Source organism: Pagrus major, chromosome 24 (genome assembly GCF_040436345.1).
Source record: "Pagrus major chromosome 24, Pma_NU_1.0".
In the NCBI taxonomy this organism is placed as follows: domain Eukaryota; kingdom Metazoa; phylum Chordata; class Actinopteri; order Spariformes; family Sparidae; genus Pagrus; species Pagrus major.
Window position 1 is genome coordinate 20941388 of NC_133238.1, and position 27491 is coordinate 20968878.

Sequence of the window (27491 nt, forward strand, 5' to 3'; positions counted from 1 at the left end):
TGTATGTATTTTTATCTACAATCATCTTTTCATCTTCCTCTCAGCGGCCCTGGCAGACATTTCAGAGATGGTGGTGCAGCTCCAAGGCACCATGATGAAGATGGAGAACTTCCAGAAGCTTCTAGAGCTGAAGAAAGATCTGACCGGCATTGACAACCTCGCCATCCCCGGGAGGGTAGGACTCCAAATTTCCCTCCATTTTGTTAATTTATCTTTATTTGCTTTCTGTCCTATTTTTACTCATGTTTGTGTTTGACTCGCAGGAATTTATCAGGCTCGGCTGCCTCAGCAAGCTCTCAGGGAAGGGCCTTCAGCAGAGGATGTTCTTCCTGGTACGACAGTTCAGCTACTTTTCAAAACAAAGCTAATATCAGCGACAGCAGAAAAATAATCTGTAGATTATCTCGTCCCCTGCAGTTCAGCGATTCTTTGGTGTACACCAGTCGAGGAATGACGCCGTCCAACCAGTTTAAAGTTCACGGCCAGCTGCCTCTGTATGGCATGACGGTACGTGACGTGATCATGTTGGCCTATTAACATGCAAGTAGAACAACTTGAAGGTGCAATATGTAAGAATTTTTAGTTTAAAACGCTAAAAAATTAGCTTAAAGTATCAACAGAACGTGAAGAAATAACATTTTTGACGTCTATGTCTAAGTTAGCATGATAACCAGCTAGCCCCAGCCCATCCTTTCTCACAATAACAACCCTAGCTCCCAGTCCGAGGTGCTAGCTACACAGTTAACTGAGCTAAAAGGCTAATGACAGCTACAGTTTTCAGCACTTAGCGGTTTCTCTCGTAATATGCTGCCCCCTATCTGTTTGGAGGTAGCCTGTTCTTACATACTGCACCTTTAATGTATTTCTGTTCACGTTTTGATTGTTTCTGCAGATCCGAGAGAGCGAGGAGGAGTGGGGAGTCCCTCATTCGTTCACCTTGTTCGGGCAGCGCCAGTCCGTGGTGGTGGCCGCCAGGTAAACACAGAAACAGCTCAAGAAAATCACATTTTTAAATAATAATGACACAATTTCACAAGATTTAAGGCCGAATATTAAAGGTTAAAAACGAGGGGTGGTTACAATCTGCAACCTCACCGCTAGATGCCATGCTGCACCTCTAAGAGCGTTTACTGTGAACGAGATGAACAAAAGAATTAAAGAAAAGGAAACAAGAACACAATGAAAACTAATTGTTTCTAAGAATAACAGTGTGAAAGTTTAATGCAGGTCGGCTTCATAAAAAATGGATCTCCTCTCTGCAGGACGTCTGCAACAGTTTGCTTGTCCTCTCATTAAAAGAGCGTGTTTGACCTATTTTCTATTCAGCTACTTGTTCACCCATTAAAGTTTTATCAGTGAGGAATTTCACATCCGATCTCTGACTCATTCTCTCCAGCTGTGCATCAGAAATGGAGCGGTGGGTGGAGGACATCCGGATGGCCATCGACCTGGCGGAGCAGAGCAGCAGCCCGAGCACCGACCTGCTGTCCACCAGCCTCTCTGACAACAGTAAGTCTGTCCTCTACTGTACGCGCTGAGTTCGTTGTTCATACGAGGCGCTATGTTGGGGTCCGTTGTCACTGATGGCGTCCAGGTAAATGAGTGTGCAACCCAGGATTTAATGTCTGACCAGACTGTTCCACTTAATCATTCATCGTGATATTCCAGGACTGTCTGAGACGCTGTAGGAACCAGAACGTTGAGTCACAAAAAGTCCCGCAGGAGAGTTATTTCTAGAAATGTTTCCACATGAGATTTGTCACCAATTGCGGCTTCTCTCGCCCAAATCTCCTCATCTGAGGTTAATGCGACACCAGGACTCCAGCTGGGACCCGTCAGCTTCACTGACTGATGTTATTTACTTTTCTTTCTATAAGAGAAATATTCATCTTTACCTATAGTCCACATAACCACGCACTTATATTTCAATCCTTTGCTCCTCTTTCTTTCCCCTCTGAAACGACAGATGGCTGCTCTCAGCGCCTCATGAATAACCCCGCTTGATTTGTTCCAGGCGGTCTTTCATCATATTTTTTAATGTCACCTGATATATGTAGGTCCAGGCCCCAGCTGCCGCCGTCTCTTTCTCATCTTCTTTCTTTCTCGTTCTTTATCTTAAACGCTTGTCACAATGTTCAATGAGGCCTCCACCTGGCGACCTTTGCTTTGACGTCTCTATTATCCCTCAGTTAAAAATCACCTCCTATGTACATTTATAACTCAAACAGTTAAAGAGTATTGGCTTACAAGTAACAACAAAAGGGCGATTTTTTTCTGTTCTCCTTTCTTTCTTTCAGGCTGTATTGAAATTGCTTTGATCACCGATTTGCTTCAGCTCTTTGTTCTGTGTCAAAGATCTGCAGACATGTTAAAACCCAAACTATCATTAGCCATCTATGCAAAACACAACAATCCTTAGCATGTTGCAGAGCTTGTTCCTCGAGGTTAATGTAACGCTCAGCGTCAACACTTTGTACCCAGCAATTAGAGCTTAACAAGCTAAATAAACACAGGAAACACAAAGTTGATAAATCTAATTACTTCTAACCCCTCATCAACTGTTATCAGAGTAAAATATATTGCTTAACGCTTACTTTGCTTGCTGTTTTAAGATGATTGAAGGCCCCAAAACTGAGTAAAAGGCAATCAGACGAGTCAAAAATGTTGAAATTTAAGCTTTTAACTTCGACTGAAGCCTCATATCAGTCATTAAAGGAAAGAAAAAAGTTTATTCACCCTTTATCACCAGTCAGTTGATAAGTTGTATAAAACCAGCTAGCTAACAGCTAGTAACAGAAGTGTATGTGTTTTTTGGCTACAGCAATATGCAGTTTATGGACAGAATAACATTACGTGCACTCGCTGGTTTAGTTAATGAGGACAATTAGCTTCACAATTAGCTAGGCGGCTAACTGAAAAGGCTGGTCAGTGTGTTTAGCCAACAGTGTGAGCTAGCTAACTCAGCTACATGTCTTCTTGACTGCTCCATTGATCATTTAAATGATTACATGTAGGCTAACATGTCAAATTAAGAAAAAATGTAATGTATTTATTTACTTTTTTAGATATTGAGAGCTTTTTGCCAACTGATTTGAGGTTTTAGGAAGAATATAAAGCTTCATACTTCATGTTACTCTCTACAGTAGCATTTAATAACAGTAGCATTTAATAATTAATTCAGTTTTGTGTATTTTTTACTTGTTCTACAACCTTTTACTACTTTACTTTTGTCCGCTACAGGGCTCCATAGCTCAGGCAACATTTGTGAAGATTAGAGTAAAATGTATTAGTCAGTATTTCAAAAACACAAATTATATTATATTTTAAAGACTAGCCGTGTTAAAGGAAGCCAAAATGTCTATGAATCTATTTTCTTAGGGTTTTATAAAATTGTTTCCTTCTACATATTTATTATTTTCTATCCTGGTTATGTGTGTCTTGATTTGATTGTAACCTTCGCTGCCGTCGTTCTGCAGAGCTGTCGGAGGACGGTGGAGCCGAGCTGGAGTCGGAGGAGGAGCTCTGCGGCTCGCGCTCGTCTCTGGAGCGCCAGGGTCACCGCGGTAACACCACCGTGCACGTGTGCTGGCATCGCAACACCAGCGTGTCCATGGTGGACTTTAGTGTCGCTGTGGAGGTACCGGACTGTTTAACCCGCCGTCTCTCCACACATCACACGTCTGTTCTTCTTGTAGCTGTGGAGTCCAGTCTGTTTCTGTCCTGTGTGTCCTGGTCTTCTTCTCCACAAAGGACCATTGATTCAATGTCCTTTGTCTTTTTCTCATGTCTGTGTTTTTGTCCTTACCTCTTTCACCCTGCCTCTTTCCATTCTCCATCATCCATCTGTCCGTCAGTCCATGTCTGTCCGTCCACGCTGACATTGCTAGAGGCCAGTAGTCCGGCCAGTGAGTTGACGAGGCCCCTCAGCAGACTTCAGGGGCCAGTGTCTCTCTCTGTGGTTTGCTGGTACAGAGCACACAGCCTGTCCTTTAGTGACACCTGCTGGAGTAGACAGGTACTACAACAGCAAAAACATGTAATGATCCATGTTCGGAAATCCTCCAGAAATTAAACTACATGCTGAAGCATCTGATTAAAGGATAAATTTAAGAGCAACATGTTATTGGACTACTGGATATTTAGAAGAGATGATTATTTCCTGTCTTTTCTCCTCATTTCTAAAACTCTGATCTATTTCGCCTCACACGTCCTTTGTGTTTCCAGAACCAGCTCTCAGGAAACCTGCTGAGGAAGTTTAAGAACAGTAACGGCTGGCAGAAGCTCTGGGTGGTCTTCACCAACTTCAGCCTCTTCTTCTACAAGTCCCACCAGGTGAGAATAAGGAAGACTGTTTTAATTGCAGAGAAGGAGGCGGACTTATAGATATAGATTATTGATGATTTCTCATCCTTGCGGCTCGTCTCCTCTCAGGACGACTACCCTCTGGCCAGCCTCCCTCTGCTGGGCTACTCCGTCACCGTCCCGTCCGAGTCGGAGAACATCCACAAAGACTACGTCTTCAAACTCCACTTTAAATCCCACGTCTACTACTTCAGATCGGAGAGCGAGTACACCTTCGAAAGGTACGGTGCTCCGGGTGATCAGTGATCGGGGTTTGAAATGCATTTATGTACTCGTAAAGTTCAGTACTAATGGTTGTAAAACTGTCTTTTCAATTGCTCCCGTCTCCAGGTGGATGGAGGTGATCCGCAGCGCCACCTGCTCCGCCAGCCGCCCCCTGCTGAGCACCAGAAAAGACCTTTACTGATGAGCGTGCCTCCGTCAGGCTCTCCGCCTCCCGGGTGAAGATCTGAACATTAGGCTGCACAAAGACCAGAAAAGACTCTTATTATTATACTGTAGAATCACACCGCAGGCGCTCGATTGATTCCACACTAATTAATACCTCTGAATGGTTGATTCAGACACGCTCAGAGGTCCTCCTCCCACGTCACCTCCACCCTCTTATTACACACTTTCTGCACCATTGGTGTCTGATTAGAGACGCGCAGACGCATAGTTTTCCCTTTTTTTCTGCGTCTTCCTGGCAGTGTTTTTTCTTTCACACTTTGAGTGTTGTTCACATGCACACATGAGGATTTAATTTTCACCCCCCGGTGACGTATCATGTTTACAGTACGGAGGATTTTTATCTTTGATACACCTGAAAGACATACCAGAAGTATTTGGGGACACTGAAGCATGAGTTTGCGCACCATGTGGTATGTTTCTTTGGTGAGTATTCCTGTGATGAGGATAAAACGTGTAAATAAAATGCTTGAAATCAGGATTTTAATCTAATGCAGAAGGACAAATGTGTGCATGTGAACATATCGTTTTTGTCCGACAATCTACGTATAATTAGATGAATTAAATGTGACGCCAGTTTGGACACAGTTAAAGAAAAACATCCATCTTTTCCTTTTTATAAGGCGATCTTTTGTACAGTACTTTGATACACTGTGAAATGTTCTTTGTTTTTTGTTTGTTTTCCTCTTTAAAAGGCTTTTAAATGACTTCAAGACTGCTTCCAACGCCAACAGAGATTTCACTGGTCTGTTTGCCAAATACCTTCTCTTCTGTATTCCTCCAGTTTTCTGGATTTTAACTATTCTGAATAAAGATGAAAGAAAAGATTGTGTTCGTATGAAAAACATGAGACGAGTCAGACGTTTGTTTTTATCATGAAGACAAATATTCAGACTGGTGTTTGAGTACTTCTGCTTGAGTCGTACTTTTGCATGTCACCATCTCCAACAGTGCTTTTGTTCTTGTTATAGATCGCGTTGTTTGAAACCACAGAGAACGCAGCTTCACAGGTCTGCTTAGAGAAATCTGGCAGGGAAACTCGATCCAAACCTTTAATTTGTTCCACAGCGGTAACAGAGCTGCTGTGGAGGAGATTTCACTTCTTCAGTGAGTGTTGACAGATGTCACAACGGCGATATGAGTCCTGATTAGTGGGAATGATCAATTTTGGGTCCCATTTTGTTACTTTCATTGTCGATTAATCCGCCTTATTATCTGGATTAATGGATTAGATCTATAAAATGTAATATATAATAGATAACTAATCGATTAATGGTTGCAACTCAGAAGTGAACAGAGAGACGATGACAGCGTTATGAAATGTAAATAACAGGAGGAGAAAAATGCAGGAGAAAAATGATACTAGACGAGTCAATTAAAGACCTGAGAGGAGTCACATATTGATTGAAAGGTTTATTATTGCTAAAAACAAAGTGTCTAAAAGTCACAGTTGAAAGGTTGTAAGGTTATATATGTTATATTACATGTGTTTCCTTAAAAAAAAACAAAAAACAAATCATTGTTCTTCTGCTCCACTGATCAAACAGAACGTGATATGAATCATCAAGTAAAATTCATTAAAGGGACAGTTCACATCAAAAATCAACATTATATACTTTACCAGGAACTATTTTCTTTCTGTATCACCGCGCCGAAGTAAACATACTGCCTTGTGCGCATGGACAAGATGCTGCATTGGGGAAGTCGACTTAGGTGTGTTTATGTGCATCGTGTTGGCAGGTGGGAGCAACATGGACGCCAAAAGCAGGTTGTTTTGCATTTTATCGCTCGGAGCGTTTAAACAGCTGTTTCAACTGAGCTGTAACGTTAGCGTGCTTACTTAGCCACGGCAGCTAGCCTCTTGTCCATGATGTGGTGCACGACTCCTTCTGATCAGTGATACAGAAAGAAAGTAGTTCCTACATGAAACTGCTCACAACAAGGTCTGTGGATGATCTACATTATATTCCAGTGAACGCAGACATCTCTACGACTGATATCTGCAAAACTCTGCAACTCATGTCAAAAACTGCACTACAGGCTAGAGGAAAAATATGTATTTTTGATTGCCCCTTGAAAGATACAGTACACTGTAAGAAGTGGACCACAACACCAGCCAAGAACAAAATCAATAAATGATGACATCCCCAACGATTAACAGAGGAAAGTATTTAAGTGTGATCGTCACTCCACCGACACTAAACGAGGTAGAAGACTTTCATGTTTGCAGGATTCTTATTCTGGCAGATGACATCTGTCTCGTGCTTCTCTGGTCACATAATCCAGCCCGTGCTCTCCGTACGAGTCATAGCTCTCGTAGCAGGGCAGCGAGGGCCAGTCCGGCTCGTACGTGGTCGTGTTGTACACAAACGCCTCCGTGATGCTTCCCGCCGCCGGCCTCTCCCCTCCCTCCGCCTCCCCCGCCCACTCCATCACCTCCAGCTTGACCAGAACCCGCTGGTACATGGTGGGAATGCTCTCTAAGGCGTCCAGGTACTTCAGCATCTTGTCGTCCACTTTGTAGATCTCGCCCTGGACGAGGTGACCCTGGCCGGGGAGGTTGAGGAGGAAGGGGATGTTGTACTCGGTGGTGATCACTAGAGGGTATTTCTGGGTGGTGCGGGCCGAGGCGAGGAACTCGGCCTTGCCGTTGGTGCTCTCAAACATGCGGTAGTTGTTGGGCTGCCCTTTCTTCAGGGTGCCATAGACGAAGACACGAGCCATGCGGATGGAGGAGCACATACGCACCTGCAAGACGAAGCACAGGTTGAAGTGTTGAGGTCATGTCGGTGTTTCACCATGTTTTAACTGGGATGCTATTTCAACTTATCTGGATTTGTCACCATGTTTTTTTCCCACTTTTCTTATTTATGGTTGTATGCACCTCTGTTTTGTTTGTGTTGTCTGTTATCTTTTATGTTCCCGTTCTGTTCATTCGCTCAGTGATTATGTTTGTTGTTTCTGTTTGTTATCACATTTTTGCACTTCACTGAAAATGAAGGCTCGCCCTCAATGATTCATCGAGATTTGAATAAAGGTTGAATGAATGAATGAATCTTTAACAAAAATAGTCAAGGCTTGTTTCCCCACCTTTTCTTGTGTACATATTTTTCTTTTTTAAATAAATTTAAACTTGTTCTTCCCCCCTCATCACTCAAAAAGTACAATACATTTTATTATCCCATCTATTACCTATTATTTAGGTATTTATGATGCACAAGTGTCCCTGCGACATTAAAAGCTGCTCTGACTGAAGCTCTTTGGACTTCAGTACACGAGTTTAATAATTAATACTGTCAGTTATAATCTCTGATCTCTGTGTTCTCCTTTAAACAACACTTCATTCATTCAGTTTAATCAGTCACGAAATCAAAGTGTACTTTGTTTGTTTGGGCCTAAAAATCAGTCAGTGAAGCCAAAATGTCTTCCCCAAAACTACATAATGCACCTTTACCTCAAAGTAAATAATAATGACACGGTGTAGAAATACTCGATTACAAGTCCTGCATTCAAAATATTACTCGAGTACTAAAAAGTATCAATTATGTATAAAATCATTTTATTTTTAAGCACTAATGTTAATGTCACAGCTGATAATGTTGGAGCTTATGCTTCCGGGTTGCCTAATCCGCGATAAGTACACACTTTATGGGAACTGCGATAGTTCCCATAAAGTACAAATACTCAAGTAAAGTACAAAATACTCAAGTAAAGTACAAAGCACCTTTAAAGTGTACTTAGTTACGTTACTTTCCAGCACTGCTGACAGCTTCAGGCACAACAACCCTGCAGTCAGCATTAACGACCGCAGGGCTGCACACGACTCGAGTTATTGCACCTTAAAATGACCGAGAAGGAGTTCAGTCTTACCGGGATGAGTGTGACGGAGACGCCGGTCCGCAGGTGGTTCCGGTGAACTACGGTACACAGTTCGGTTTGACGACGGGGCCGGTCCGCACGCTCAGCCAGGAGCCGGTGGACGGTGAGCTGCTGCACATGCGCAGTGGACATTCAGGAAGACTTGGAAAACACAAGATGGCGTCATAGCGACCAGCCGGTGAAGTGTTTCTCACTCATACTCCTTTTTTTTATTTTCGTATTTTGTTTTCTATTTAAGCGTATTTTCATATTTTATTCTCTTGGCTCTGTAGTTACATTGTAACCTACTGGAGTGTTTAATTATACGCTGTTCGTTTTACACTTAATTTTTTTTTTTTAAATGAATGTAGGAAGCCATTTAAAATGCCTTGTTTTGAAATGTGTAATAAAATAAACAATGGAATAAATTTGCCTTGTGACTGTTGTACCGCTCCACAAATCATGAATTTGAATTTTACGAGCAATTCACCGGAAAAAAAAACTTACCGAGCAGGCTAACTTCCGGTTTAGCTTCCGGCTAACCTGAATGGGGATAATGATAGTGAACTGAGGCTGTGTCCGAAATCACTCACTACTCCCTATATAGTCCACTATGTTGGACTCCCTATGTAGTGTCTAGGGAGTAGGGAATGAGTGAGTGATTTCGGACTGAATCATTGCACGGGGGTCTGTTGTTGTTTACTCTTCTGTTACAACTGTTTCCGGCGCATTTGTGACGTGAAACGTGACGTCAGTGATGATCCAATCATCACTTTTTTTTATTTTTTTATAATCCAATTGCTGATAAAAATACATTAACCTAAAAAAGTTCTGCTTTGACTCTGATGCAGCGTGTAGGCTAATCCGCAAAGTAACTAGTAACTAAAGTTATCAAATAAATGTAGTAGAGTAATCGCTGATTGTACATTTGACTCCAATATCACCATTATCCATTGTAGATGAGTAACGTTATGCTACTTTACTTTTAGTAGGCCTATTATATTGATACTTATGCTTTTGCTCATAACAAAGGTATTGTTTTTTGTTTTTCTTGTTTGTTTTTTTTCAAGTATACTTACCTACAGTATTCATGTCAATAGTAGATGATTACTTAGATTAAAATTGTGGAAGTGATGGTAATGATAATTGCTGTAGTGCGATCTGATTTTACAAATTAAACAAATTATCCAAGAGATGGCTCTAAAGCAAAGCAATTAAGTGTGAAGGACATTTAAAGTGAACTAATTAAACGTTGAAGAGACCCGCTAGTAAACAACACACACAAAAAAACACTCATTTAACAAACTAGTTAGGAAATTAAGAGTTCTGCCCGGAGTGTTCACCGGCCCGAGAAAATAACGACCAAATAATATTATTAATTCAAAAAGTAATAAAGTAATCACTGGCATAATCCCAAATTCCAAATAAGTAATTCCACTGTTGATTAGTTAGGCATGGTGAGGGAAGAAAACAAACAAATATTCAATAATTAATCATCTATAATAAAAGGGAGATCTGCAGCCCCGGCTCCATTAAAAACCACTTAACGTAACAAATCTAACAAGGCTGTGCAACAATAATCAGTCATACCAGAGGCAAACATTAAAGAGAATTACAGTGAAGGCTTCAGACGTCATCCGCCAGTTCAGCACCTCTTTAATGTTTTGGCAAATTGGAGCCAAAAGGACAACGGCCTCATTACTGTCCACACAACCAGCTTCAATTACCACACTGGATCCCAGTAAACAAATAAAGATTATTACTGTGGCGTCATGATCTCATAAAAATCAAGTTGGAGTTGTCTGGAGAGGAGGAAACGTCTCCTCTGACAGACTCTGTTAAACACACACATTCTTCATCCTCTGACGGCACACTCACCTGTGAGCGCTTCTTCAGGTCAGCTGGGACAGTAACTCTGCCCAGGAATTAAAGTTAATCCATCTTTGTCTTAACAGACACTTGACATTCAGTCTAATGGGGGAAAAAAACCAAATATTTAATATAATCTGACTTTGGTGGATGGAAGGAGGATCACCGACTCTGGTAAAGCAATAAGAAAAGATTACTTTCACTGGTTGACTGAGCCAACAAACAGCTACATGTACAGTGAGTAATATCTCAAATCCAACGAAGGAAAGTAGTTTGAAATGAAATTTAAACAAGAATGGAGGGAGTAAAGTGATACATTATGAAAGTCTGGCGTGCTTAACCATTATTGTCTCTCATTTTAAGACACTTAGAGAGATGTGCATTTACAATAATTTCTTTTGCCCATATTTTCTTTTTAAACACTCACTTTTCCATTATTTCTCTTTTTGTCATCCTGTTTGAGCTTGTTGAGCATCAGATAACAACACGATGTGAGAGAATGTGAGAGACTTTGGGTCTTTTTTTCTGTTTCCAGTCCCTTATAAAAAATTGGATGATGGTTTACTCCAGTGCGTTTTTTGTTTTTATGCTTTTGAACACACAAGCTGGAGCTGAAAAGGAAATATGAAATCTACAAAGCACTTCTTTACCCCTCTGTTTCTCTCTCATCCAAGCACATAGAGGTGTGTTATTTGATATGAGCGTACATTGATGATTGTACCTTTGTTTTACATTTCTAAATATATGTTTTATGATTTAAAAAAAAAATGTAAGTACGTTTTAGTATGTTTTTGTTTTATATTTTCCTCTTTAGGGACAATAATGGTACAGTAGAATTTAGGAAATGTTAAAACTAGACGGCAATGCACGGGACCAGTGATGTAATGTCACTAAGTACATTTACTCAAGTAATGTATTTAAATACAACTTTGAGGTAATTGTACTTTACTTGATTATTTGCATTTTCTATTTCTATCATTCTATTTTTACATTTTCTTTCTTTCTCATTACATTTTGGAGAAAAATATGTTACTCCAAAACCTTTATTTGGAAACTTTAGTTACTAGTTACTTTGCAGATTACATGCTGCATCAGAGCCATCGTAGCACATTTTTCCAACGATAGGAAAAATGCTGAATATCAGATGTACACTGTTTGAAGCTTGACAGGAGGCAGGGTCCGCCAACTATAAACAAAGTAAAACAGTATCAGATTGTGTTGTCCTTTAAGGTCAGTTTGTTTAGGCATAAAAAAGAGTACATATTACACCTTTAAGACTTTTACTCAAGTACTAGGCCTATTTTTATAGGTGACTTTCACTTTTATAAAGTAATATTATAACCCAATACACTGCATACACTGCAAAATGTCATTTATACTGAATTAATTAATTATTAGTACATTTGGTTGCATTAATCCCAAATAAATAAATCACAGCTGTAGTACATGCAATTGTCCACAGGAGGCGCTCGCAGAGGAATGGACGACGCTGATTTGTCGAGCACGGAAGGTGACGTAAGCACGTCCGCAGCCTAGCAGCAGAAAAGACGGCGTAAACAAAGCAGGCTGCTACAAATCAGCTAACGCTAAGTAGCTTCACGTTTCGCGAGTAAAACACACACTGTGGATGTATTCGGCTCCATTTAAAACACAGTTTTTAGTTGACGGGCGAGGACGGCTTTCGTTAGCGTGGTCACAAACTCACTCATGTGCCGAGACTCCCAAACTAAGCGAGTTAACAAGTGGTCGTTTTCGCTAGCTGCGTTAGCTTTAGCCAATTATATTAGATAACGGGACATAACGGGATTTTGGTGTTTCTGTACATCGGTGTCATGAAGAGAAACGTTTAATGGTAACACGTGATAACAGCGCTGGTAACGCGGACCGTTTTAAACGCTGACAACATCGATGCTGTCATGAGTTAGCTCGCTATGTAGCTTTATTTAGGTGAAGAGTCGTGTTAGTTGCGCGAACGGGGTCTGATGGTGGCGTGAGGCTCCTGGCTAGATGACCACTTGATCGCAGTCATCTGGACTCGGACTGCGATGTTTAGCCTGATGGCGAATTGCTGCAACTGGCTGAAACGCTGGCAAGAGCCCGCAAGGTAAGTTGGATGATATCGTTAAGCAAAAAAAAATCCTCCATCTTCATGTCAGATCAGGTTGTTTCAGTAGTTTGGAAGACTGGCTTGACATCTGATATACACCGAGTTTGTACGACTGATTTCATGTTTCACTTGTTCAAAGTAGTTCATTATATCATCAGCATATTGAAGCTACACTGACAGATCAGTCTGATCTAAGTTCAGTGGATTTTGTCCAAATTAATCTACTCTTTTAATCTCCAAGATCCCTTTTTTTTTAATCAAATTCTGCCTGTGTTTAATTATCATCAAGTGACTGATGAGCTAATTAGATGGTAAAACACCGTGGCTTATTACAAATATCATTAGAGCTGAAACGATTAGGTGCTTAATCATTAAGTTGATTGACAGAAAGATAAACGATTTTGATTGTCAGATTAGTTTCTGATTTAGTCATCTGTCACTCAAGAAAAACAACTTCTTCTCTGAGGATTTGCTGCTTTTCTTTACATTTACAGGCAATTAACATCGTAGAAGAACATAAAGGAAAATCACCTTGAGATTGGGCTTCACTTGTCATATAGATGAAATACCATATGCCATATATGGGTAGAGCACACATACAGTAACCTCATTATACCTGCCAAGACTGTGCGTAAAAACATGACATAAAACAAATTACAAGTAGATAAAAATAGAAATTAAGGTACAAGAATCCCAGCCTAAGTAGTCAATAGCTGGTGTCCATCTCCTTTTAAAATAGGCCCTTTTGGTTGTAGTTGGGCAGTCGTGTTTCTACTTCTCTGTCTTTTAATTATAAATCAGTTATCCTTTAAAACATGTCTTTAAAATGCATCTAAAACTTGGTAGTTTCAAGAGTAGTTTCAACTATTTCTTGTTCATTGAGAGCAGACTTAACCGGAGTCATATTCTTTGTTTGTGTACACATACTTGGCCAATAAAGCTGATTCTGATTCTGATTCTGATTATAGGCCTTTAAAAATGCCGCATAGTGCGCCTTCTACATATTATTTAAATGTTTTCTTTTTTATATAAATATATGTACAGATTGTTTTCATTGTCAATTAATCTGCTGATTTTCATTCTGATTTTCATCAGGGCTCCAGGTTGCAACTATTTTGGTTGCGCATGCGCCCGAAAAATCTGCCATATGGGACCAAACATTTTCATTGGTCGCACCGGTGTGCCTCAAATTTAGTTTAAACGACTGAAGTTATCGCAATTTCTTGTGTCGTGTGCTGGGATTTAAATGAAGAGAAGAAGAAACGTGTGCATTTGCGCTTTTATTCCTGTTTACAATCATTTACATAATGTATTCAGAAAGGAAATCAGAATGTACAACCAGGTGGACCCAAATTCTGTGCTGGTGCTCCTAAATGAAAAAGTTAGACGCACCAGTGCAACCATTATGAAAAGTTAGTCTGGATATCATTATGTCTGTAATCTTATGAAAAATGCTCATAACAATTCCCAAAGTGACGTCTTCAGATTGCTTCTTTTGTCCAACTAAGAGTCCAAAACCCAAAGACTCTTCATTAACTAACATAAATGACAAAAAAGCAGCAATTAAGAAGCTGAAACCCGGAAACGTTTGACATTTCTGCTCGAAAAATACTCAAACTATGAATCGATTCTCAAAATAGTTGCCATTTAATGTTATTTTTGATCAACTAATAGATTAACGGACTAACGGACAGCTGTATATGTGACTGAATCTGCAGTGAAGTAGCAGGAGTAGCAAAATGTAACCGTGAGTCATAGCTTGAGCCACGTGGTAACCGTGAGGCACCTGATCCTTCGGACTTAGTCAGAAATCCTCACCTAATCCTGCAGCCAGGTCTGTTCAGTGGGCCTCTTCCTTTTTGATGTGTCGTTGTTGTGAGAGGGTTTATGGCGGTGAGCAGCACAAAGGGTTATGGGATAGTGTACCGGGGGCCGGAGACGATGTCTCACCTTCCTCGAGCTTTACATCACCGGGGGATGAAGGCCGGTTGGCTCGAGCGGACGGTTAGATGGATAGTGAGGTTGATGTCATTTCGGCGCAAGTGTCAAAGTTAAGTATGCATCCAGGAGACCGAGGCGGGCTGTGTTTATGTTTGCCATTTAGCCCTTTGGATTCAGTTTGGATATAATGCTGTTTTATATTTTGTGTTTTGATCCTTTTCTTGCTAGACAATATTTGAATGCCTGAAGCCATCATGTCAAATTTAAGATCAGCAAGATTGCAGCATAGTAGAGCTCCTACTTTGATAATCAGTTAATCATTTTTAATCATTTTTCAAGCAAAAATGTGAAACATTTGCTGGTTCCAGCTTCTTGAATGTGCAGATTTGCTGCTTTTCTTTTGTTTGCCTCGTGGATACTCTTTGTTAAACATGCGTATTGACTAATACCGACACCACTATGCAGGAGGGATGTAAATGAGTGATCATTAATTGATTAATCACTGTTAAGAATTTAACTGATTAAACATGTGTTAGCCGTAAATTAACAATCAGAGGGGAAAAAAACAGTGTCTTGGTAGAAATGACAAATACTTGCTTATCAAATGTATCAAAATAAAACAATGTTTATTCAAATACAGGTAACTTGTAATAAAAAAAAATATTAAAAAAAGGATTTTGTGACGCCAGTTGTTGCATAGCGACAGACGAGGGCTCTTGAATTAAAATCAAGTTATTATTTTGCGTCATATAAGCAGCTTGATGTTCACTTTATCTCTTTTACTTCCTTATGTAGTCTACTCTGATATTGTATCAAACATTGATCATATCAGTGGTTAAAACGGTTTCCTGATGCAAGAAACGTCCAACATAATATATTATTAATGATTAACTGATAATTGATCGTTAAGACGGCTCATTATCATTAAAAGAAGTGCTTAAAATCAGCATCCCTAGCGTGCCGTTTTGTTACAGTTTAAAAGCATTGAAACGTGTAAACAGTGAACAGAACACAGAAAAGTCATCAATTAGCCTTAATTATGAGAATAACCATCTCATGAGCTAATCCACTGTCCCTGTGTCTTGTTTTATTCGTGTTAGCCGACCCACGTCACTGCTGCTGACTCACCCGGTCCACTGTGCGCAGATTTCTGATTGCGTTGGTCATTCAGATTATTAATTGGCTTATCTGTGCCCCCAAATGCGTCATGAGAGATAATGCCAGCTAATGTCGCTCGGGCACTGCACATTTGGTATGCAGGGCATCAGATGGTGTCTTTGTCCGTGTGTATTCATTGTTTCCTCCTCTTACCCAACAGGAAAGTGACTCTGGTTATGGTGGGACTGGATAATGCAGGGAAGACAGCCACAGTACGAGGAATCCAAGGAGGTTAGAGCTGTTTGTTATGAATGTTAATAATGTATATTTAGTTTTGCACATTTTTCTTGTTTTATAACGATCTTTGTGAATAATAGAAAGGTTGAGTTTGCAAACCGTGTTTTCCGTCTCTGAATAAAGTGCCTCATTTACTCTTGTTTAGTATTTATTATCATGTATATTTTACATCAAACTGCCTGCTTCATTTATATTTTATCACTGCTGACACATTTTAAAAAAACAACAACACAGCAGGGTCTTTGCTGACACGGTTTCTTTGCTCATTTTGTTTTTTTGCAGACAATCCGCAGGACGTGGCGCCCACGGTGGGCTTCTCCAAGGTCGACCTGAAGCAGGGCAAGTTCGAGGTGACCATCTTCGACCTGGGCGGCGGGAAGAGGATCCGGGGCATCTGGAAGAACTACTACTCGGAGTCGCATGGCGTGGTGTTCGTGGTGGACTCCAGCGACGTCCAGAGGATCCAGGAGACGAGGGAGACCATGGCTGAGGTCCTGCAGCACCCTCGCATCGCAGGGAAACCAGTGCTAGTGTGAGTGGAGGAGAATAATGCTCGACAAAGGCCAAAAAAAATCAGCGTTTCCAAACTTACAGGTTTCATTCTACACCTTTGACACTTGAGTGGGTTTGTTGTTGGTCTAACTATTTGTCAGATTCCCTACGTTACATGACTTGTAACATGGAACACAGCAGTCTGACATTCAAGCTTCCTGTCCTGAGAGGAAGGTGGTCGCCGTTAACATGGCTTCTACTTATGAGCAGTTTTTTGGTTGCAAGCTGAAATAAATTTTAAAGCTTCAAACTTGTGAAAGCACAGAGGTTTAAAAGAAGATAACAGAGAAATTAGCCGGCCTAAAAAAGTCCTTGGTTCAATTTGTTGATGAATACGTGCACTGCAGTTTGATTCCAGCAGGCGTCTGCTTTAATCAGTAATCAGGACGCAAAGCAGGTTGAGGCACGAAGACTTTATTGTATTTTTCCAGGTATGCAGAGTCTTCTAATCAACAAACCACAATCAGGGCAGGGACGCATTTTCATAAGATTTCCATACGATTTCCAACTACTGTAACTATGCACCGTGCGAACCTCTTGAAACTTGCAAATACTTTGCTTTTCCTTTCAGATGGTTGTCCCTGGAGCTATTCTGGTCTTTTCAGAGGAGAGGAATTGGAGTTTTTCAATGCTTTTATCCCTCTCTGCTTTCAGGCTCGCTAACAAACAGGACCAGGAAGGGGCGCTGGCTGAAGCAGACATCATTGAGAACCTGTCCTTAGAGAAGCTCGTCAACGAGAACAAGTGTCTTTGTCAGATCGTGAGTGTTTGTGCAACTGCTGTTGACTGGCATTCGAATGACATGAAGGGCTTTTGGTTACCAAAGATACCAAGATAGCTGCTTTCATCCAAAGTATCTCGCCCAAAAAAAGTTTGTGTCATTCAATCTCGTCTCTCAACGTACGTTTTTACCCCAGGAGCCGTGCTCTGCCGTCCTGGGCTATGGCAAAAAGGTGGACAAGTCCATCAAGAAGGGCTTGAAGTGGCTCCTCAACAACATCGCCAAAGACTACGAGGCCATCACCGAGCGCGTGCAGAAGGACACGGCCGAGCAGCGTGCTCAGGAGGAGCAAGACAAGAAGGAGAGGGCGGAGAGAGTGCGGCGGATACGAGAGGAGAGGTGAGGGCAAATTAACAAATTAGATCAAGTTTCAATAATGGAATATAGAAATGCCAAGACGAATGAGGAAAGAAACGTGTGTTGGGAAAGATAAAGGAGAGAGAGGACGGTCGGAGTGGAATGGTAAATGAAGCAAGAGACGAGTGTAAATGTCAAAATGCCAAAGATGGCGACGCGTGCCGTCTCCATGCCAGTACATAGATCGAAAAAAATGAAGTTAACTTTGCTCTCATGCATTAAAAAGAGATTTATTCAAAGAGTGGAAAAAAAACTGACAAAACAAACGGCATAATTAAATCTTTTTAACTGTATCGTCACGCTTAAAGGTTAACGTCTCGCTCTGTCCACAGAGAACGGCAGGAGCGGGAAGAAGCCGAACGCGAGGGCAGGCAGATCCAGGAAGACGGGGCCGACGACGACAACATGCCCAGCCCCTTCCAGCCAATCAGCAACGTGATCTCTGAGGTCTGCGAGATTGTTTGAGACTTCTATGTAGAGCGGAAAGTTTTGATACAAATTCTAGAGCTCATGAAAGACTTTGGCTTTCAGAACGAGGACAAAGAGAAGGAGAGGAGGAGGCAAAGAGAGCTGCAGGAGGCCCGGAACAACAACCCGAAGACGGACGCTGATCACGAAGAAGAGGAGTATGAGGAGGACAACGACGAAGAGCCAGACGACACGAGACAAACGTCGGAAAATGGCAGCTCAGGTGAGTGATTGAACGTGTCTAGCTGATAATTGTTCACAGTTTTATGGCTGGGAATAGCTAAGTGTGGATAAAACCCTGTGATTTCAATCGCCACATTACAAAATGTTCTTTCCGCCAAGAGATATTTATTTAAAAGTTACATAAAAGTGATTATCTATGTAGATGTGAGAACACCTTTTAAAGAACCTTTCCAGCTAGTGCTTTGGCTTTGCACCATATGGGGATAAAAGTCAGAGCTTGTAGATAAAAAGAAACGAGTTATTAAATCTGTTTTTTACTTTGAAAGCAAATGATTATACAAACGCCTGGAGACTGCGAGAAACATTTGTTTGAGATATATCAAAATTGAAAAAGAATCTGACATTTCTCCTCTTTTTTCTTCACTAAGCTCGGTACCGAATATCTGATAGATAAAGATAATTACACATGAAGAAGATAATTAAGTGACAAATTAGGGGATGAAAAGATGGCAGTGGGCAACAGTTCAAATTTGAAATGAACATCTGGATTCTCTGCTCACTGACTGCAGGCTTATTTAAGAAAATGTCCGTGTGCTTATTTCAGTCACAACAGGCGGCGAGCAAGACAAAAAGAAGACGAGGAAGCTGCACCTGAAGAGGAAGCACAGGGTGGACCCTCTGAGGACAGAGGACGGGCCAGCAGAGAGCCCCACCCCTCCACCTCCACCAGGTCAGTCTGAGCACAAGTGTCGTTTCACTCGCATTTTCCTGTTCTTCCTACTTTTACGTTCAGTTGTCCCAGAAATAACTGCGATAAAGGATATTACTGTCATTTGAAGACCATTTTATGCCACTGATACAATAATAATAATATGGCATAGTATTGTAAATACGTTCCTTACTTTCAAAAAACAAGGAACTTCTCATTTTTAAAAATATTCAGACATTAAAAATGGAATGTGAAAAAAATATCCATCCATCTTTTAAGTAAGTTGTTCTGCCACTTTTCGTTAAGTGGACATACCGGCTGGTTTATGTAAATTTGCTCTCTGTCATTCGGCTGAAACCCCAAATGTTCCCACACCGGAGTTGTAGAGTTCAGATTCAAAACCAAATCCATCCCTTCTTCCAGACTCTCCGGCTAGAATTATGTAGATGTCAAGAAAAACACCTGTAAACCTTGAGAACTATGTTATCTTCACTCACGCTTACTCTGTGTGTGTGTGTGCAGAGGAGCTGGCTCAGCCCCGCCCTTGGGGAAACTCCCACAAAGAGAGCAGACAAGAAGACGGAGCAAAAAGTGTTGCAGCGGTTTTTTTTTTGTTTGACTTAGGCGCTGTGAAGAAAGCTACGTAGAGAAAATCGACAAAATAAACACAATCTGAGCTCAGTTGTTGGTGACATTCTTATGTATACGCAACACACAATATTGATCAGCAGAAATGATCAGGAGTCATGTCCATATATTGCAAGATAGGTAGATATTGTGATGAGTCTTATGTGTTAAGGTACTGCTTATAGAAACCCTTTAGAAAAACTTTTCCTGCTGCTGCTTTACAATAACATTTTTCTCTCCATTAACAAGCGGGAGGCTTTTGTTGTGGAACAGCTTTTTTGTGACCCAGTTCCTTTGTGACAATGTGTTTTGTTGTTGAACTGCTTTATCATGACTTATAAGAGACAAATAAACCAGATTCTACTTTTCCTTTGAAGAGGGAACCTCTCACTCCTGCATTTTTTTCTTTACCAGTGTTTCTTTGTTTCTTTTAGTCGGATGGGCGACACCCAAAGTTTCTCGGCTGCCAAAACTAGAGCCACTCGGGGACTCGAGACATTCTGGTAAAGCTGCCTGTGAAGTCCGGTTCGTCTTCGTCCGTCCCTGTTAACCACTCACCATTTAATTTCACGCACTCCGTCCTTTTTTTGTTCTAATCAGCTTCTCGCTTTCTCACTAACGTGTGCACTAACTGTCATGGCGCTGAATCAGTGTTTCTTCTATGTGCTTGTGTTTTTCTTTTTCGTTTTTCTAACGGCCGACTGTAAACAGCAGCACAGCGTTAGTTTTCCTGAGGTTTGTTTGTCTCACAGCAGTAGTGCTTAATGTGTCAGTGTGCTGTTGCAGAGGAAACACTGAACTCTGTCTGCCTTCAGATGTGTGTTGACTGTTAATTAGCGTCCCACATCGCTGTCTTTTTCTCTCCTCCTACATCTCACCAGGCATATGTCTGAATGTGTGTGGATCCAGCCATCTTTAATCGACTCAAAGGCTTGTCTGTGTATTCATCCACCTCGTGTTCTTTATAAATAGTGCTCTAATTGACAGTGTTTATTTTTCAGGAGTCGATGGATGTAGTTTGCTAACGTAGTCGACCTCTTTTTTTCTTCATCCCCTTCCACAGAGTTTTACAAGAAGCCTCTCCCGCCTCTCGCGAACAGGCCGCGGCCTAACGGCGACGCTCACGACGTCATTTTTTAACCTCCCTTTTACTGATTGAGCTCCTCCAATCACACCCACCCTTTTTTTTTGCTTTCTGTCTCAAGCGAGCGGCGTGTAGACAGACAGCCGAACACAGAGACGCTGCGGACGGCGAACGGGAAGTCGAGGGAAAACACAGGAGCAGCATGGGAAACAAAGTCCTGCTCGGAAGATGTCGCATTCACAAACTGAAGCAATTCCAGCGTGATTGCTCGAACCTGCCTGAACTGATTTGAAGTCGGGTTCTTCTCAACAAACGCACGTTTTGTGCTGAACTGAAACTTTATTTTTTATTGTTAATATCAGTGTTAGACGACTGAAACGCTTTTAATTGACAAAGAATGTAAATATGTCCGTTTTAACCTGTTTGTCTGTTACTGAATAATGGATTTGTACACACACCGCCATTAAAAAAAGACCATATTTTATATATGTATATGATAGTCGAGGTCCTAAGTGGCTTCACACGGCTGAGTGCTTTAAATTTGACCTTTTTAAAGTCGTAAACACTTCCCAAAATGAGGATTAATCACATCCCGGTCGGGTGTCATTTGCTACACTACGCTGTACTGTAAAAAGTAAAGTGTTACACTACATCACGAGTGTTAATTGGTCGGTTTAATTAATGAACGTCTCGACATTTCACTTAAATACTGTAAATGTTTTTACGGCCATGAAAAGAAAAGGATTTGTCTGTAATTTGCTGAATCTTTTTATTTATTGTTAAAAGAAGAAAAGTATATTTGTCTTTATTTGTCTACAGGGCTACAGATTTTTTACGCATTCTGCTGTTTACACTGTGCATCTGTTTTTAAAGTGATATTTCTCTCGAGGTGGGAATTGGCCTCAGACCCTGAGGTGGTTGTTGTTCCAGCTTTTTCCTCACTCTGTCTTCTGCACCCGTTTCCTCTTTGAAAACAGCTAAAATTGTCTCTCAAAAAAGCACAAATCAGGAAAAAAACAAACTCCAACTATGAACACTCCTTTCTCTGTTGCCCCAGTTAAGTTCCCGTGTTGGAAGAGTTTGCACTAGGACGATGAGGGAGGAGGAAGTATCTCTACACCGACACCTGGAACAGCCAGTTTTGGGTCAGAACACATGAGAGTAGCAAAAGTTAGCACATGAAATATCACTTTAAAAAGTACAACATTCAAATCTATAGTACAACACTCACTTCTTAATGAGCTAGATGTTTGAAAACATATTTTTTCTACCCAGTTTGAATTTTATAACCGCACAATAAAAGATGTTTTCAATATATTCTCCACTGTTTGTTTGTTTTTCTCTTCCCACATTACGAGCAGCTGCCACCGAATTGGAAATGTTTGTGTTTTATTTTTGGCTCGACATGAACATCAGTTGGTTCGTCACCCAGCACCTGCTCGGCATACACCTGTGTCTGTTAGTCGCTGCTCATGTTTATTCAGTGTTTTCGGTAATGGGTCTTACACAGTTGCTGTAATATTGTCACATATTATAATATGAGGACTAAGGTGATCACTGCCCTACCAAAAGTGAAGTAACTGAAATGTGGCTTTTAAGAGGAAAGAGGAAAAAAAGGATTTAAAAATTGGAGTCACTACCAAAACTAAAGCACTTTGTAGACAGTTTTTCTTGGATTCATTTTTAGTAGTTACTGCAGTTTGCCTAAAGCTGTGTGAGATATATTGGTGAGCTTTCGGAGGGAATACTGTAAATAAAATGCAAGAGTTAATAAAAAGGGGAATAAATACAAAGATAAAAAAATACAGAAGCATTTCATAGAATATCTTAAAGGAGACATATGCTCATTTTCAGGTTCATAATTTTGGGTTACTGCTAGAAACAACACATCAGTTTCCTCATACTGTCCATTACTGCAGCTCTGTACTCCTCCTCTGTCTGAGCTCCTGTCTCTTTAAGGCAAACACCCAGTCTCCTCTGATTGGTCAGCTCACACACGCCTGAGCCAGCACCGATAACAACAACAGAGCAGCTGTGCTTCATCAATTCTTACATGTCAATCTAGCCACTAGGCATAAATAATGCAAATGTGTGACGTGGTGATGTAGCATGATGTCACAAAGTCACAGAATTAAAGGCGGGACTTCTGACGAGGCGTTTCAGGAGCAGTGTTTTCTGTGGGAGAGAGGAGCTTCTGTTGGTGCATTTGACTTTTTTAATTCTCAAGATCTTTTACACGCAGAAGAACAAATATAACACACAGAAAAGTAAATAGGTTTCCTTTAATTGACTGACTTCCTGCACAGAGTGTCAGAATAAAAATATGAAAAATAATCAGCGATGAAACAGCATAAACAGGGATTTGAACTCCGTGATACTAGCCAACAAATTGACTTTTCTGAAAGGGGAATAGATGAGAAGATCCATTCATATTTGCATTTGTTAATGAACTGAGTTCTTAATATATTCCTTCTCAAGCGACTGCTCAGGAAAACCGCTCAAAATATGTGATAATTTGAAAAAGAGATGGCTTGACAATTTGCATCTTTTTAACCTTTTTGCTGCTCTCCGGCTGGTGAAACAACTCTACAGGGCACAAAAGATATAATCAGCTGCAAATATTCTTGAATAAGTTTGAAGAGAAAACGCCGCTACTGGGCCGTTATACTGACATTGTGCGAAAACAATCAAACCCGCATAACCTGGGCTTTCATCACCGACGGTGACAGATGAACTGAACCGAGGCAACATTTTGAACGAGCTCATCAGAGAGAACAAACGGCAGAAATGATTCAAAGCGAGGGAGCAAAACAACTTGTGTGTCTGTTTGACAAATCAGTGTCAGGTTCGGGTGAGCGGTTCTGCACTCAAATCATACTTTTGATAACAGTCACGGGGGCGAAACATTTGTCAGCCCAGAATGAGATTGTACGATGAAACGACTGGAGCTTCGGGAAAGTGATGGATCGCACAAAATGGAAGAAAAACCGTCTTGTTGACAAAATAATTACACATTTACAAAATGCTGATGAGAGTGGGCTGACCTCATTCCCTGCGTCATTTCTTTATTCAGAGAAATGTCTGCCGGGATATTATTTTTAAAGGTAGCGTTTTCTTAAATTCAGCAATTTGCAGATGGGCTTCTGCAATCTGTTTTCTTCTAAAAATAGTTGTGTTTTCCACATCTATCTGTTAGCAGCTTCCACAGGCCGTGTCACTTGCAACCAGCCCATTGCAATAATGTGCCGTCTCATTACTGTTACTCCCCGTTGTGGAGATACAGACAGGCATCATTTAAGTGAGCGATGCTGTGGTACGGGAGCTGAAACCCCGTGCGATGATGTTGCTGCGTCCTGCAGGACGGCAGATGCACCGGTGCCCTTAAGCAGATGCTTTCAACCATCAATCCCCTCCTCATTATGCTTACACTCTTTGAAATCAATCTGTTACGTCCAGCCCCATTCCAGGAGCGGTTTTGTGATGAAGTGCTGTAATTTTCTCACCAAAGAAGAAGAAAAAAAAACATTCTGCTTGTCTGCATCTGTTTTAGTTACTGCTTTAACCTTTCGGCAAACCCCCTGAAAGTCTGAAGAGTTTTAAAGGAAGGAAAGAGGAAGTTTTCATGTCAAGAAGAAGCGGCAGTCGCCATTATGTGGTCTGTGCAATTGTTAAAATTACAAAAAATGCCCCGAGTTGTGAAAGCTGAAGGATTATCAAAAGAGGCTGCACTGCATTTTGGGCCATTGAGGATTTTGTCGGTGGAGAAATTGGTATCTCGTCCTCGTTCCACAATGGGTGTCTCTCCGCATTGTTGTGCAAATGCAGCCGCAGCGTTTGATCGCATGAAAATGTTCTGCTATCAAACTCCATTGTGGCCGCGCGAGGAAATAAGTCAATTTGACATCAAGTTGATTCTGTGGGCTTTAAGAAAACACAGAGGAGTTATTTCCTTTTAAAGCGACAGGCTCGCCACTTTGCACAGGCTCTGCAGCATTTAAAGAAGGGTGACATGTTGATGTGAGACGCTTATATACAGGGTGTGATGCTTAGTTTATGTATTTGAGAGGGACATAACGGCAACATTGGTGATGTAGGGAGAAACCATGCACAAGCCACACATGCACTGTACTGATCATTTACAACACGTCCACGGGAGGCTTTTTAAAGGTTAAAGCTAGAAAGAAGAAAAGAAAAAACAAATGTTTTCTTTCAGCCATGATTTAACACCCCTGTTGATTTAAAATCAAACATATAATGCGCAACTTCTGCCGCTAGGGGGCCTCTGCTCTGATCTGGAGCCATTTACCGACGGGAGGAGAGCTCACAGATTACTTTTAAACTTTTGGGATTAAAAAGCGTATTTATCTTCACTCCTGTTTATCAACCCGACTGCAGCAGCGATCGGCGGAGGTGACCTCCGTTTTTGGGTGTTTATGTTCTGTAATGTTGACTGTCGTCTGGAGCTGGAGGGGTAAAATGTACCGTACGTCACTGTTTCAGGTGTATGAACACTGCACAAGTGATGCGAATAAACACTAATGTTCCCGCTGTCAAACTTGCTTCACTGTTGATGTATGTACATCATTAAACCACCATATTATACATTTGTGTTGATGTGATTTTGTAAAGGAAGACTGACGTGTGGAATAAAAAAGGTGATGTCTCTGGTTTTGCTGCTCAAAACCTGCGGCCTACATTACCCACAATGCAACGATGCCACTGAGTGACATCACTGGAGGCACTTTACCAGACTACATGCAGCTTCCTCTGGAGCCACAAAAGACTTCATACTGCTTTTTTCACATATGCAGCATTACTCCCCAAGACGACGTGTAAACTCACTTTAATGTGTGCAATTGGTGGAGTTACCCTTTAAGTAAAGGCACCTCTTCCCCCACTTTTTGAAACAAATACTCCTCAATACAATCTAAATGATTTATGGAGCCTATAACCTCCTATCACACCTTCACGAGCTCTCCTATGCATCTACGAGGCGGTTGGTAACAGATAAGGCAGTCAGCGTCTCACTCAAGGACGCATGTGGGCCGTGGACACACTGAGTGCACGCAGAGATCAAACCCGAGGCTCAGTGTGTTTGCGCAAGTCCTTAAAAACAGTACGGTTCACTTTGTTTTCTGCCTCAAACACACCTGAATATGTATGCTGAAGATGTGCCAAACGCTACCTGCGAAAAAAAACACCAACGCTCGGTCGAAACTCGAATATCTCTCTGGCATCTATTCAGAAATGTTCCCTAAGCTGTTTTTTTTTTTTGCTCGTGCACCTTCCATCTTATCATTCATCATACGGCGCACTGTATCTCTTTAAATGCGGCAACAATGCTCGCCGCAGGCAGCTGGTCACTGCAGGAAGCTCCTGCTCTCAAAAACAGACAGCGAAGAAGACAAACACTCCTCGTCCGGAGGAGGGAGTCGTGTTAGGACACATTAAGATGATAATGCACAACTCCTGTGCTTTTGATGCTGCGAGGCTAAACTCAGCGCTGCATTCTCTCTCATGTACGTGTGTTTGTGTGTTATCAAGATAATCACCAGTAGATCTCTGTTATGCAATGTAAAAAGATGCCCGCGGTGAGCTGTGTGTCAACACAACTCAACCTGTCATGACACCCCGAGGCTTAAATAAAGAGAAGATAATGAACAAGTTGTGGCTCTGGCTTGTGGTTCATGCATCTGTCTTTAAAATGGGATAGAGGAGGTAACGGGTAATTGAGTGTGCTTGTGTGCTGGAGGGGGTTACGCAGCAGTAGGTTGAGCCTATAGGGAGTATACAGAGAGTCACTGCTGCTGCTGCTGCTGCCTCGCTGCACAGTCGTTTCCTGCAGCCTGCAGAGGGCAATGCAGCTCCAGTAATCCCCTACACAGCACACAGGAAGTTGGGAACACTTGGACACTACTAACAACTTGCTGTTCAGTGGATGCTTCCTAAGTCTTGTGACAATAAAGGAACAAAACGTAGCTCAGGAGAGGAGAGGCTGAGATCTACGAGCGCCAGGCTTTCACGCTGAAGCTCATTATGTCACTAAAGAGGGTGGAAAAAGGGGGAAGTTGAAGCATGAGATGATCAGATTTCGGCTGAGCTCCCGGAGGGGAACAGCTGCTGAATGTACACGTCGGCTGGTTTGAGTGTACGTTTAATGTTTGTTAGGCTGCAGCAGGGTAAAGTTTTACTTAAGGAATGTGAGCTGTCGCTAAGCAATTTTGTCTGCCACCAGGAAAATGAAGGTTAAAGGGGCACTGCGTAGTTTTGGGGAAGAAATTCAAACTCTGAATTTTAATATTCACAATATTAATGAGGTAATAAAACGAACAAGCTGTTCTCAGAGGAAAACACTGTTTGAAGGCAGAAGGTGGCAGGGTCCGCCACATATAAACAAAGTCAAACAGTATGAAATTGTGATGTCCTTTAAGGTCAGTTTGTTTATTCAGTCATGAAAACAAAGAGAGTTTGTTTATTTAGTTTGTTTAAAAAGAGTCAGTGAAGATCTTAAACTGCAGAGTGCACCTTTAACGAGCGATCCATTTCTATTACAGACTAAATGATTGAATAAACTCAGCTGGAAGGGTTTGTTTTTATTTGCGACTCTGAGGAAAATGGAGACGATCCAGTTGTCTTTGCACATCAAGGTGAGGCTCCATCCATTCATCCATCATCTGTGACTCTTTGCAAGCTTGCAGGGGATTGAAACTGATCCCGGATAACGTTGGTCGAGCGGCGGGGTACGCCATGG

General features: G+C 41.4%; 3 protein-coding genes across 7 annotated transcripts in view; 2 read left to right on the forward strand and 1 right to left on the reverse strand.

The window, feature by feature from the left end:
* The window catches only part of LOC140992326 (FERM, ARHGEF and pleckstrin domain-containing protein 1-like), a 59980-nt gene extending 54321 nt beyond the window's left edge, over nt 1–5659 (forward strand). The window contains 9 exon segments of the mRNA XM_073462630.1: nt 45–237; nt 239–332; nt 418–507; nt 893–975; nt 1397–1509; nt 3477–3637; nt 4225–4332; nt 4432–4583; nt 4693–5659. Coding sequence (XP_073318731.1) covers nt 45–237; nt 239–332; nt 418–507; nt 893–975; nt 1397–1509; nt 3477–3637; nt 4225–4332; nt 4432–4583; nt 4693–4768 — 1070 coding nt within the window. The 3' untranslated portion in view covers nt 4769–5659.
* A 550-nt stretch (nt 5660–6209) lies between these two features.
* Nucleotides 6210–9323, reverse strand: LOC140992116 (gamma-glutamylaminecyclotransferase C-like). The gene is made up of 3 exons (XM_073462378.1): nt 9175–9323; nt 8680–8829; nt 6210–7557 (listed from the first exon to the last, which is right to left on the reverse strand). Exons 2-3 carry the CDS (start codon nt 8818–8820, stop codon nt 7045–7047), a joined length of 654 nt encoding a protein of 217 aa, XP_073318479.1. The 5' UTR covers nt 8821–8829; nt 9175–9323; the 3' UTR covers nt 6210–7044.
* A 2753-nt stretch (nt 9324–12076) lies between these two features.
* Nucleotides 12077–22057, forward strand: arl13b (ADP-ribosylation factor-like 13b). Of its 5 annotated transcripts, none has more exons than XM_073462534.1 (10): nt 12077–12640; nt 15903–15973; nt 16262–16511; nt 17186–17291; nt 17449–17651; nt 18002–18116; nt 18201–18360; nt 18925–19050; nt 20091–20159; nt 20720–22057. In XM_073462534.1, the coding sequence occupies exons 1-10, from the start codon at nt 12582–12584 to the stop codon at nt 20794–20796; spliced, it is 1236 nt and encodes a 411-aa protein (XP_073318635.1). In that variant the 5' UTR covers nt 12077–12581; the 3' UTR covers nt 20797–22057. The 5 variants fall into 5 exon arrangements, with proteins under 5 accessions (XP_073318635.1, XP_073318634.1, XP_073318637.1 ...); XM_073462533.1 differs by having other exon boundaries at nt 12087–12640; nt 20091–20181; XM_073462536.1 differs by having other exon boundaries at nt 12087–12640; nt 20862–22057.
* Nucleotides 22058–27491: the final 5434 nt, after the last annotated feature.

Coding starts and splice junctions, on each gene's coding strand:
- LOC140992116 (XM_073462378.1), bottom strand. CDS start 8,820: ATGTCCACTGCGCATGTGCAGCAGCTCACCGTCCACCGGCTCCTGGCT. Junction 7,558..8,679: donor TCTCCGTCACACTCATCCCG/GTAAGACTGAAC, acceptor TTCGTCTTGCAG/GTGCGTATGTGCTCCTCCAT.
- arl13b (XM_073462534.1), top strand. CDS start 12,582: ATGTTTAGCCTGATGGCGAATTGCTGCAACTGGCTGAAACGCTGGCAA. Junction 17,652..18,001: donor CGGCGGATACGAGAGGAGAG/GTGAGGGCAAAT, acceptor CTCTGTCCACAG/AGAACGGCAGGAGCGGGAAG. Junction 20,160..20,719: donor CGGGGACTCGAGACATTCTG/GTAAAGCTGCCT, acceptor CCCCTTCCACAG/AGTTTTACAAGAAGCCTCTC.